At 32.8% G+C, this 15,030-nt stretch overlaps 1 protein-coding gene across 1 annotated transcript in view; it reads right to left on the bottom strand.

Annotated features, from left to right (window-relative positions):
* Window positions 1-2,276: 2,276 nt before the first annotated feature.
* Window positions 2,277-15,030, bottom strand: part of LOC100162795 (superoxide dismutase [Cu-Zn]-like) — an 81,545-nt gene continuing 68,791 nt past the window's right edge. The window contains exon 5 of the mRNA NM_001162681.2: window positions 2,277-2,980. Within this exon, the coding sequence (NP_001156153.1) occupies window positions 2,863-2,980 (118 nt within the window). The 3' untranslated portion in view covers window positions 2,277-2,862. The remainder of the gene's footprint in view (window positions 2,981-15,030) is intronic.

Here is a 15,030-nt window from a genome sequence, read left to right on the forward strand (position 1 = left end):
ACACATATTTTGAAAGGCTACAACTTACTTTACTAATTGAAAGTATAAACGATTTAAAAAATTTAGAATTTTGGCAGAAATAAATAATTTTATGAAAAATGTTACAATTGTACCCATTCTCCCCTACTAAACCAAATAAGAACTAAGAACAGTGAAAACACATTTGCTATGTTGTACGTTCGTAATACAGGACAAGCGGTCAACACTTATGACATCCTTTGTGACAAGCGACAACGTAAATTACGTAAATCAAATTGATGAGTAATTTTAACACATGCAAATTAACCTCTTAAAATTAAACACTAAATATTTTTTTTTGAGTTTAAGCCTATTAGCACAAATATTATATATATTGTAACAAATGATTTAATTGTTTCAAAGTACCTACTAAATAATAATAATAACATCTACAGTATTTTTACATAAAAATTCTAAATTGGACTTAGAACAATCAAAACTCAAGTCACGATTATTTGCAATTTTTGGTGATGTTTAAGTCAATAGCATGGTCTCGGACTGACTAAAAAATGTCACTAGCTCTGTCACGCACGTCCGGCTGGCGTGTGCCCGCGCCTGACATCCGCGCGCCCATGACTTATGCGGATGACCTGCGAAGGCTTGTGGGAGTACCGTCTTAGTAGATGAGGAGGCATTAGTATGGAGTCATCTCCCAGCGCTCGCAGATGCGGATCTTTTGAAACCCAACGATCAGCCTTAAAACGAGCGTTGCCGGTAGAACATTGTCTGGCGCTTGGGCACCCAATGTACCTAGCCGGGGGATGAGACCGCGTCACAAAGGGCGTGAAGTAGCCGCCCTCGCCATATATGGCTGTGGGTGTAAAAACCACTGAGGGAAAGGTCTTATACTTCCCGTCATCCGGCTTAAGAATGACTAAAAAATGTAAAAAAAAAGTGATGACTGATGAGCACGAACCAAGATATCTAAGCATAGTTTGGTTCATTGTGGATAGGATATGTTTTTTTTTTTTTAAAGGAGTGAGAACCAAAGCATATATGCCGGGTTGAGAATAATATAATCCGTCGATTTCTCAATCACAATTTATTATTTTATTCGTACATTTGACTAAAATGTCTAAAAACGGTTCGAGTGTACATCTACGTTTATATAAATATGAAAATACCGTATACCTAGGTGGCTTATACATATAGGTTATGTAAGATAAATTATATAATGATATAGTGTCCTACCTACGTGAATAATAATATTATAAGATATATAATTGCGCAATGATAATATAATAATAATTCCTATACATTCCTAATATATAATATAGACATATAAACGTAATAGAATAATAATATAATATATATAGAAAGGAAAAACAATTTTGGTAATATTGGGATCGTATGATGCCCGACGTTTTAGATTTATTTTTGAAATTCTTTTTTTCGGTATACAAAACAAAAACGAGTTCACGGGCTTAACGAATGGAAGTATAATAATATTATTATCTTTTAAGTACAATAGTTTCTTTTCATATTTATATATGTATATAAGTATATTATGTGAACTCAAATGCATATAAAACTTAAAATATCTGTAATATTTATTACCTATTAATGTTATTATAATATATTCATATAATAGGTATAATCCGTATTACGTATTATACTGTAATATACTAATATTATTAAATAGTTTGCTCCCCGAATATAGTTTTATGCGACGATTTTACATTTATACGTGCGAAGACAAACGTTTGGTAAATAAATCATTATGTATAAAAAAAACCGATATCGACTAATACAATATAAGCGAGAACACGATTTTAATGTTTATAAATATATATAATATATATGTACAATTCAATATTTAATAATAATAATAATAATAATATAATTTATAATTTATAATTTATGTTCAGCGCTAAAAGTAATAGGTTATTATAATAATAAAATAATGTTAATTAAAAAAATAATAATAGCTAATATAAATAATAATAATAATAATAATATAATAGACGTTTCCGCACGTGCTACATCAATTTCTATGTATATTCTAAAGTGATTCGGAAAAAAATGTTATATAATATCAAAGGCGTCTTCGTTATAAATATTGCAACGCGATATTATACCATTTAAAATAATATAATATCGTGTTACATAATATCTACCAAGTACCAACACCTATATGGTTATATATATATGTTGGTGTAATATATGTGGGTATAGTCCGACGAGTGTGTATCTACTACCTACGTAATACCTCAGGCGAAACTAGGTCAGCATTTTTTTTTATTTTGGGGATGACGGGAGGGGGTGTGGTTACGTAAGGTCTTAATGATAATAATGATTTTAAAAAACTTTAATTTTTTTTAAAGCCTCGCAAAGAATGATGTAATCGTAAATCATATTTTTATGAAGGGGGTCTTAAAGCGAAACCGAGAAGGACTTAACCCCTATCAAGCCCCCACTCAGCATAGTGACGCCGCCTATATGAAATGTATTTTCAGATTTTAATTGTGTGATAGTAATAATTGTTATTCATTTTTGTCTGCGCTCGAGATGAGGATAATTAAACATAATATAAATTATAATAGAGGTACACGCCAACCTAAACACTTGTACAATGTACATATAACATATAATATTATGGTCGTAACGTATACCTATACGGTTACTAAAGGTTAAGTAGGTATTAACCACTGTAGATTTCGGGCGTAATATTGTGGCGGTTGCCTTATATAGTCACCGCTGAGTAAAGAGATGCGCAATCGCACAGATTTGCACAAAAAAAAATGTGGTTATGAGAGAAAGAGAGAACCTTCGCGTAACGGGAGTTTTTCGCGGCATCGGAGGCGTAGCGGTGGAAGTGCAGGTGGATATGGTCGGCGTGTGCGTTTAAATCGAGTTGGCGGCCAACATGGAAGCTATCGCGGCCACGGCGGTCAGCAACAAGACGTGCGATGTGGACGGACTTCGGTGACCCGCCGACTTGTCCCACGGCGTGATCGGATCACTGTTTATAACAGAAAAAAAAATTGTCAATATTTTTTAAACATATTATAGATAGACAAAAAAATCAAAAAAAAAAAAAAAAAATGTTTTTTTAAAACCACTTGTAATATTCTTTTATATTGTTTATATCATAATATCATACACCTATAGGCACTTCAACCTAAACTTCGAATAATATTTCCATCTAAATTAATATTTATTTTGTTCTCACTTCTCATATCTCATACTATATTATTATTTTATGTTCGCATATATTATAGCCTGTAGATGAAGGATACGCGCTGCGAATATATTTTTAAAAAGTTTATAGGATGAGTGTACACAGTTTGAAACGCATTTTTTCGTAGCGCATTCCTAAGATTTAACATACCTATAATAATCCAGCGCTTCTATAACTTTCAATAATACACGGTGATAACTTCCGTTGATAATAATAAATTGTATAACAATAGAGTGTCATCAGTATATGGCCAGATAGGGGATACCAAGTCCTCAATATTCGTCAAGTAAATATTATGTTTATAATTTTCGTCAACGATCTAGAAAGTAATGCCAACAATAATTATTATTTTCGGAAAATACCGTCGCGGTCGTTTTGTACTTCAATAAAAATTAAATAATAATATTATATATTTTTTTTTGTGAGTGTTCGAGCTTGAGCGCCTTCCTTCCCCTCAAAGTAGTATTATATATTAACTTATACATAGGAACCTAATAAACCGAGTTTTTTTTTATGCAAATATTACGACGCGGAACTTCGACAGACTTTCCAAAGAATGTAAGCTCTACGGCCATCGAGTGTACAGCATATAATATTGTATACGCAGAGTGACGACAATATCCGCGCGATTTGAAAAGCTGACAATTATATAGTATTATATATTATTCTGTTCAAATGCCCAATATCTCACCGAGTCGGCGACGATTTTGTCAAAACTACATTACATTTTTGGACGGCTGCACTCCTCAACACTCGGACGAAATTAAATTGGTAGCGATTCCTCTGCGCTGCAACCGTCGTAACAATATAATAAGCAGAAATACGTACATGGGCGTAAGCGCCATAAGGACGAGGGGAAAACGATGGTTCCATCTGCGACAACTATATTAAATATATATCTACACACACACATATATACATTATACAATATATAATATATATATACACACACACACATTTATAAATATAATAATAATATAGACTATAGAGAGAATATTCTGCACGCTAGACGACCGACGACAATAAACGCTTTGTCGTAGTTCCGCCGGCTTTTGCAGCGTATATTATTATTATTATATACTTGGATATAAACGAAAGTTTTGCAGAACAAACGAAAGTAAAATAAATACATATATGATATTATATATATACGATTTTGCTGGTCGCTGCTGCGGGATTATCGCGTGCTTATAATATATATATATATTATGTAGTGAGCGTGCGGTTCGTATATACACATGTGGCGGGCGTATATTATAATAATAATACCTTTATAGACAGGACATTGGAGTGTGAGTCCTGCTGCAGCAGTATTATGTTTTACCTATACAATAGCGTATAGGTATTATGTTAATAAATCGGACACGCGAGTAGGCCGCGACCGCGAGAAGTTAGAATATTTTTTATTGTAATATTATTATTGCGAAATATTATATTATACGATTTCCGCCAAATTTATATTGTGATGTGCATATTGAGGCGAATATTACTGCACGAATATAATATAATATTATAATGTACTTAATATAATAACAATATGTAATTGAATTTCGGAGAAACGTGAATTTAATGCAACATTCGTGGCTCTGGTAAAATACATTTTTTTTATTATTATTGAAATATATCATGTTAATAAACCCGAATTACCGACAAACAAAAACGATACTACATCATATATTATATATATGTATACAGGTTGATTCACTTAGCATGCTCATTCAGTCATCCCCATTATAATTCCCTCTGATAAAATTAATTTAAATTATGATTTTTAGAATTTTTAAAGATATTCAAAGCCAATTTTTAAAATCCTTAAATTGTTTTGTACTACTTATGGAGTGTTCTTGGGCGATACAAATTTATGATTTTCAAATGAGACCCCTCGTTTTCACTGTAAATTATTTAGTGGACCTAATTCAAAATTTGAACGAATAGTTTCTTAATTATGAAAATGTTTTTATACCTACTATATAAGGATAATATATTTATTAAAAACAGTATTACAAAAATATAAAATAGATGTAATACCTACCTATTGTATCTAATATTTATTAATTATTATACTTGGGCCATTTTTCCAAATTTTTAATATTTATCACTAACATTTTCAAATCACCATAGCTCCTATATCTTATACAAACAATAAAAACTCATTATCATATATCTATTGTTCTTAGTATTTACCTACAAAATTATTAATTCGAAAACTAAAGTCGTTCGAAATTTGATTTTGATGCGTCGACATTTTCAGAAAAATTATCCACTAAATAATTTACAGTAGAAGGGAAGTCTTATTAAAAAAAAAAGAAGCTTATAACTTCACGGAACACTCCCTTCAGTAATACAAAAAATATCATAGGTATATTATAATACATTAATATACCTTTACCAGTTATCTAATATGTATAAGTATCCCAAAACAAAATATTATACAGTTTGTTTGTCGTACTATAGACATTTGTTTCTATGTAGACTCTATATAAAAACAGATTAAAAAACAATTTCGTATTATAATAATATAATATATGATAATAAATAATAATAATAGCAACATCCTCCCGCGAGACATTTAACGTATAAATCGTGTCTCGTGCGGTGGTCTCCATATTATGTTCACTATATATTAATGGTATATTATTATAGTTTATGACAATGCGCGAGATATTTATGTACCTTTACAGTATGCATATTTGGTAAAACATCATTATACGAATATCAAATGCGTGCAAATCCGAAACGCATAGGTAAAGGTACCTGTAGACTGCAGTAATAATTCTTTTACATCTATCTTTGTGGTGGTTGCAGCCCGCAGGGTTAACATTATATACCACAAGACCACTTAAATGTTTATATAATCTATAATCAATAGATACGATCGATGACTACATGATAATATTATTGTTCGAAAATAGTAATCGTTATTCGTTACTGGCAATACCTACTCGTATATTGTAATTTGTAATTGTATTATTATTAATTGTTTGTAATTGACTGTGGGTTGTTGATTGGGTGTAAGGGTTTTCGCTCTGCCTCTCAAAAGTTAGGGCGTTCGAGTTCAATAATTTCATGGGACCACATTTTTTCAAGTCAAAAAGACAATTCTCTTATACCTATTTCCAATTCGAGAACTGAGTATGGTTGATGTTGACGTCGTTAAAACGCACATTAACACGTCGTGTCATTATCGTTATATACACACGTATAATATATTAGTACATATAGACGCAGGTACTTTATAGATAATAAACTGTTTGACCTGTTCGTGACAGACGAAATGAACAAAATGCGTTTGTCGCGGTGTAGGTACATAATATTAAACGAGTGTGTTTTTCTCAACTCGAGTGTACTACACACACACTTTGACAGTACCTATATTATAATACGCACATACACATTATTAATATTATTATGAAAATCACGATATAACTCATTGCAGTGCTTATGTACTTATATAGTGTACCTGTGCAATTGATTTTGTGTAGTACACTGCTACTGCAGTCTGCAGCTGTCTTAAGATTGACGATCACATATTATAGACACGGAGCGGCGGTCTCGCTACTTTTTATTTTTCAGATGCAGCAATTAAACGCTGCAAATTCCATAAAATCCTTTATAACGACTGTGCCGCAACGCTGCGTAATAATATAATTTGTAGTTACGCCCGATTTTAATAAAAACCTATTTCATTAATGTATTCAAACGTAAAAATAAAAATAAGGAAAAGGTCGAAGTCGCCTCTCCCGCTGCAGTCGCGTGTCACACACGAATACACGATAATATATTGGAAGTATATATACTATATAATATACGAGTATGAAATCGCCCTCACTCCCCGACGATACCCGGCGGCCCTGCAGCAAGTGTAGTGTAGTTCTTATTAATAATCTATGACCCGACTATAATAAATAACGCGAAAAGGCTCGACTTGCTGCCACGTGAATCGAGTAAATCACGCGGTGCTCGTGAATACGAAACGCGGTTACTATAATATAATATTTAATTAATTATCTCGGTTGTTTTTATACATATATATTATAGAGCCCGTCCGGTAATCGGGATAATTTATTAATATATTATATTATATTATATTCAGTTTTATGCGTTTGTCAAAGTACAAAAAACAAATTACGAGTGCGTAATAAATTGACTGGATATTTTGAAAAATCGTTATTATTATTACTTCGTCAAAGCGTCGTCGCATCGTCGTCGAAATAATTAAATTTTATCAGTAAAAACTTCGCGTTTAGATTTAGCCGAATTAACGGCCGTTCGCCCGAGCCTTATGAAAATAACTAAACACCAGCTATATACCCATAGCTATATATACAGTATATAATATAATAATATATGCTTATTATTTAAAAAGGAGGATTTGTCTTTTCCGTTTCCCCGTCGGCCGGTGACGACTAATTTGCATAATCCAAGCACCGGCCCGTCATTTTTATCGAGTTCATAATATAATTTAAAAGAGAGAAAACCTGGGGGGCGCGATGGTGAAAAAGACGAATTTGTTCAACGAGCGAATCGAAAAAAAAAACATTACCCAAATTTGTTGTAGGTATCTGTATAAGCATTGATTATAAATGATTGTGTTTATTGATTTTAGATTTTATTTTATTTTTCAAGGGTCTAAGGTTTTTAATTTTATAGCAGTTTCGCGAAATGGTTGCATCAGTGTACGAAACACGTACGACGAAATAATTAAAAAAAATATATATATAGTAATATAGAAGATAGTAATTTATTATTTATGCGGATAATATATTTAATAATGTTATAATATACTTATTACTTATATTGTGTTTCACACGAGGTTATTCTACACGATTATCGTTATATATAGACCTGCAACACTCTCACTCTCTCTTTCTCTCATTCTCTCTCACTCTCTCATTCTCTCATTCTCTCTCACTCTCTCTTTCTCTCATTTTCTCTCTCTCTCTCTCTCTCTCTCTCTCTCTCTCTCTCTCTCTCTCTCTCTCTACCACTGCTCTCAGACGACAATGACGGATATATAATATTATAATATAATATACGTGCAGGCCGTATATATACATGACATGTACGAGCGAAGGTTGTGTGTTTGTGTGTGGTATATTGGGTTATGATTTATGTTTAATCTTTGACACTTTATCGGGTCCCATTGTTATAGGTACGGTTTTAAGGGGCGGCGGTTTTAGAGGAAATTTTCTCGAAATCAACCTCTCGCCCCTCACCGCCGCCGCCGCAGCCGCAGCCGTGGTAGTTTATGTATAACATTATATGTGACCGAGTTTGTATATATATATATTTAAAAAAAAAACGTATATAGTATTATAATATTGTAGTCGATTCGCCGGCGGCCGCATCGTCGTCGGGTCCTACGAAAATTCGTCTCTCTCTATATACACATATAACGTTATACGCCATACACTTCCGACGTTTTCAAATTTCAAATTATATCATATTATACTATTATACCTACATATATATATATTGTTGATATTATTATTAACACACATTCTATGCGGCGGCGGCGGCGGCGGCGTGTATTGTGCTCGCGGGAATATGTATATGGCATGTACATAGGTATTATAAGTACCTATATATTATGATATATACTGTATTACTGTATATTATATACGACAACGAGATATGAATGGTCCCTCGGACCGCCGCCGGACGAATTGTAAATAATGTAATACAAAATATAAATATATTTCTGAACAATCAAAGGGAGTGTTAATCAACGCCCGCCGTTTATTGTACACATCATGTATTTATAGGTAATGTAAAGCCGAGATTTTTCGTCCGTTTAGCGGTCGAAGCCGATGACGAGAAAATATATTTTATATTATCGTCGTTATTTATACATAATATATTGTATATTATTCTTTCGGCGAGCATTTATAGATTGTGTCCCACCCCACGCAACCAGTAATTATAGGGTATAATTTTATTAAAAACAAAAAATAGATTTAAGACTGCATTTGTTGTTTCCGTCTAACATATCAAATTTTAGTTCAGCAGAACCAATTTTATGATGTTAGCTTAAATATTAGAATGAATTCGCACCTGTTATTGAACTTAGAAACTCAAAACTCAATTTATGTACTCTCGTCATTGGTTTTTCACGATGTTTTAATTTTTAAGCGATTTATGAGTATGTATAACATAAAAATTGCTCATAAATCATATAATCTCATAATTAGAAGTTAAACGGGAGCTACGAATGCAGGCGTGGAGTCCTAATAATATATAAAATACTAAACATATAACTACGAAAATCAGTAGAGATTTTCTTTATCAAATTTCTGTATTATAAACGTTATAATATGTAGGTATGCTTACTGCATTTCCATGCCAATAATTACTATTATACGTAAGCCGGGTTGAAAAACGAAAATTTAATGTGGTCGCTGGCAACGTCATATCAATGTAATTTGCAACCAATTACACGAAGGGTCGTATTAACTTGATAACTTGGGACCTAATAATTCGCCGTGGTATAAGTATAACTAATCGGTGTCCCTTGTGTACGGACGTCATATTATATATATGTAACAGTAGAAAAAACTGAAATTAATGTAACTAAATTACTATACCTATGTAACAACTTTTGATCTATAATCAATATTTGAAGTTTATTTTTTTTTATATATATATAAAGCATTATTAATAATTTTAGGAATAGATTTAAATGAAAGTCGCGCTATCGTCTCTCGCCGAAAGCAATGCGTTTAGACATTATATTATATTATTTTCAAGTAAATGTCTCGTTATATTATCCTTCCCGACGGCCATCTTAATAATATATCAAATCCAGCTCAGGATTTTTTTTTAAAAACGACGTTGGTTTCAAAACGCAAAACTATTTGCTGAAATAGTTGTTTAAACTTATTTCCGGCTATTGCGACGCGTCGTCACTTGTCAGTTAAACTGTGTGCGTCGGAGCTGCAGTATGGATATGATTACGTATTATGGTCGAGGGAAACTGTTGAATTATTATAAAACGTGACAGAATATCAAAATATATTTTGAAATGCTCGTTTAATCCTTATTTCGACGAGGCTTTTACGTTTTCCCGTCACTGTCACCGTCAACGCAGAGACTTATAGCAAAACAATCACTCGAATCGCGGATTTAATCGAACGGCGATTATAAAATATGATTTTACAATATCATTGCGCAGGACTCGTGTTTATAATCGTATTTAAAAAGCACGTCTTGATTGCGTTGGGTCGCAAGACAGGAGAATTATTATAAAACGTGATGGAACATCGAGAATACGCGCTTAATCCGCATCGACGAGGTTTTGACGTTTGCCCTGCACCGTTACCGTCAATGCCGAGACTTGCATCGTAACAAATCGAGTGGTGGGCTTAAATGAGTCGTGGATTATGAATAAGCGCATCGAGTCGTCGACAAAAAAAGGATTTACAGTTTTTCTTGTACACGCTAGCTCGCGAATCGTAATATAGCTTGTTAAGTTGTTTTGACGTCGAAAACCGACGCAGATCTGAAATCAACAGCGAAACGTTAAGACTTCGTCCTCGGTCGTCGTAAGTGCGTGCACAATGTCATTGCCCAGGACTCGCGTTAATAATTGCGTACATTTTAAAATCCGAAAGCGCGTCCTCCGCTCAAGATCGCGTCGAGAAAAATTGTGCGTATAATTACACCCATAATTTATACGACGTTCTAAATGGGTCAAGGTCAGCCGATTAATTTTTTTTTTTCCTCTGCGCGTCGCAAGTTTCTCGGCCGGTCCCCGAGGTGATTCCGTGCAGTATAGGCTGCAAACTTATATCGGACGTTTTTGCGGAACTGCGAAGACGGTGTAATAAGCAATGACGACCGCCGCGCCGCCTCAGCCATCACCGCTGTGGCGCGCGTAAATTGCCCTCGGTTTGATACCGAATATACAATAAAATTGTAACTTTTATTTTCATTACGGTGTTATTACTGTTATTTTTTTTTCTCGAAAACTTTCGTTTCGTGCCATGATATATATATTCCATATAATATCGCGCTTCGGGACCACACTGTGAATATAAAATAATTTCAGATATTTCTTTCTCCAAAATAGTAATACAGTACTCGGTGGAAACGTCTGGGCCACTTTACGATGGTTTTGAATTAAAAAGAAATGCCGTCTCGGTCCGTACCGATTAATTATTTTTTTTCTCATTTATAATATACACTATATAGCTGTTCCGTGACACAAATGGTAAAAAACACTGCGAAACGACATGCTGCAATAATAATTATTCGATTTTATTAATTGATCGCGTCCCGGTTATAAATACGTGACAATTATTTATACGAGTGTTATACTATATATTGCACGTTCATTAAGGGTTCCTTCTTTATTGTTGTACCATCACTTGTACAACAGTCATTTTCAGTTATTTCCCTTGTACTTGTGTCGTGCGGTGGAATAATTAATAATCATATTTTTACGAGTGTTGAATACAAACGTTAAAATTGGGGAAAATATATTCTCTTTGAATGTAAAAATGACAACACGACAATCGATGACATATATGTGTACGCCTGTCGCCTAAACACGAGTTTTTCTCTTAACAAATATTATCCGAAATGACAACATAATAATATGGTGACCGATTCGATGAATCGATAATGACTGTGACGACCAAAATAAAATTTGTCTTTAAATACTTTATTGAGTATTCGTCGACTCATGTATTATATAAATTGTGGGAGTAACTGCAAATACCCTTCATCGAAATTTGAGCGGTTTGTAATTAATTTTTAGTAAGGCTGTGCGTTTGTAAAAAATTGCATTATTTTTAACTTACAGTAAAACATTTCTTCCTTAGCACAATGTTTATATATTTAATTTTGAAACTTTTATTTTACCATTCTTTGATTTACTAAGCCTTTTTTTGGCGTGGGTCATTTTTTCATTTTTTATTACTTTTTCAATCTGCAAATTGAAAAATATAACTGAAAGAGATTCTGCCCTATCCTAGAGAGCAAATGGTTTACTTGTATTAGGATTTAAGACAGTATAAAACAACAGAAGTGTACGAATTTGAATAGGTAATCCAATTTATTTTTAATTATATATGATTATATTTTATAAATACGAGTATTATATGGGTATATGAATTATTATAAGAATTAAAAACTATCAAGTTTTATAGTCTAACTCAAATTCGGAATTAAAAGTAATTTTATGTGATGGGTGTACAACTGATAATGTACTTACTTACTTTTCAATATCTTTTATACCCGCAAAAAAAAAAATAAATAAATTGGCTGTAGTAAATGGTTGTATTATTTTAGCCAATCAAATTTTATATAGAGGGTTACCCAAGCATGTAGTTGATAGTACCGAAAGTATTAAGTTAGTCTGAACTGTATGAAATGTCAACAATAAATTGTATATTTTATAACTACAGTTTAAAGATAAATATTTGTTTTAACTAGATTAATCGGTTCCGTAACCACTTTTGTTACGTGGTTGTAAATATGAATTTATTGTTCCATAATATGTTGATGTGCGTACCATAACCGGTGATTGTATTTAGGTATAAAATATACCCATATATCTACTTTTATATTATATAATAATACATCATGTTTTATTACCCTATAGTATGGTTAAAAATATAATTAATTTAGGGTAAGTAATTGGTCGAAATCGTAAAAACTGTTTTTCAAAAACTACCAAGAAAAAATATTCGATTTTATCGAATCAGCAAAAAATGTTACCAAAAAATTCTATACAAAGTTTTATATTTTCGATTCGTGTGCGTGACGTATCCTCTTGGGGCCTATGTCTTATAAGACGCGTATTGTTTTCTAATATATATTAGAGGTAGGTACACAAAAAAAAGAGTAGCTACAAAAGAACAGAAAAACCTTCCGTTTATATATATAGCCTGCAGTGGGAAAAATAATATCCCCAAACTTTAAAAAAATAAAGCGTAATAATCGTATGGGGCGAAAAAAATATCGTCACGCGCCTTTTGCGCAGTGCTGTTTTCAAACTGTCGTTATCGTATTATACATATGTATACTCGTGACAGTTGTGCGGAATTACACTGTTCGATACAGTTCCAATCGTCACTAATATAATATACGATAGCACTCGGACGTCGGGCGCGAGAGAGGACTAGAAGAGAGAGAGATTGTGCCTGTGGTGGAATTTTCGCGGGGAAATCCGACGAGGGAAACGATGTTTTTATATATTATTATTACATAAACCGAAAAAAAAATTGCACCTAACAAGCGGTATTTTACGGCGTATATGTTTATATAATATATATATATTAAATTACGATTTGCTTCGGCCAGCGTTTTCCCGTGCGAGGTATATTTTATTTACTTTTTTATCGCCGTCCTCACTACTGCAGCGTGTAGGTACATGGAACTGAGCCAGACGTGCGTGTTTTGCGCGATTCAGGTGTGTTTTTTTGCGCTTACACATAATGACAACATAATAATATATATATATACTGTAAACTTTTAAGTCTTATATTAAACTAAACTTCAGTCCACGATATTTGCACAGGTATATAGGATAATATATGGTTATATGTGTATATACATATTATCATGTACGCTGTTCGGAAAGTACTGACCTAGTAACGTAGTGTAAAGACGCACGGGATGTTCTGTTTTCAACTATGAACAAGTTCTAAACTATCAGTATAGAATAAGAGATAAGATACGCGCGCAAGACTCCGATAAAACAATATCGTAATAATATTCCGAAGAGGTTTACCACCATATATATTATACATACACATATAATATTATATAGTATATTAAATATATTATATACGAGAATAACACATAGAAATTTGACGAGCTCACAGCTCACAGCTCACAGTAGGAGGTATATGTACATTGTACACGTATTATAAAGAAATATATTATATTATAATATAGGTACCTAGTTTTGTATGCCATAATATAGTTTACAGTTTTACACTTTACACTCTAATACTGGTTCAAAGCTTTAGGGACAAATGGACAATAATTATTTGAAAATTACCGTAGTTATCTACTAGTAAGTATTCAAGTATGAGCATCTTATGTTTGAGTATCACTACTCAGGACTATACTGAATATAATGCAATTATTTTATATTTGATGCGAATCCATTATTAATGATTATTGTTAGTGATCGAATTTTTGTTTAAGTATATGAACATTTTCAAAAAAAGCACGTGCTTGACGATTTACGATAAAAATGCCCCCATTATTATCTTTTGTTTAAAAAAAGTTTCGTATCACCGTAATAGCTGTACATTAGTAACTATGTTATAGCCATTTATAAGACTGCAGTCTTAAATGGTATTTTTTAAAAATCTAAGCATATGAAAATATTGTCTTTAAGTATATTTAAAATTTTCAAAAATCATAATTCTTAGATTAAACACATTAATTAAATAATAAAACGGAGGGGGTGAATATGCTCGGCGAATCGCCCTGCATGGCTGCATATATATTAAAATGGTAACTCTATAGGCCGCACGTAAATTGGCGTTTACTACGAGTAAATTATTTTAATAAACACACCGAATGTGCACGAGATTTAATCGGTCGACGCCGACGTGTTTACCTATATATCATTAAAATGATATCCGTCGTCGTCGTCGCCGCCGTCCAAAAATCGTTTATAGACGTCTTGCACGCGAAGTGATCGTTTGAATAGCTCGTTTTAAAACAGTTGTAGTAATTATAATGATGTACGCGAATGTATACTGCTGTGTATAACCGCATTCGAAAAATAAATATATTAACGTCGCTTAACATTGACGAGCGGTCAGCTCATTTTCTCGATGGTTGATAAATATATATAAGTACGCGATGAT

Source organism: Acyrthosiphon pisum, chromosome A2 (genome assembly GCF_005508785.2).
Source record: "Acyrthosiphon pisum isolate AL4f chromosome A2, pea_aphid_22Mar2018_4r6ur, whole genome shotgun sequence".
In the NCBI taxonomy this organism is placed as follows: Eukaryota; Metazoa; Arthropoda; class Insecta; order Hemiptera; family Aphididae; genus Acyrthosiphon; species Acyrthosiphon pisum.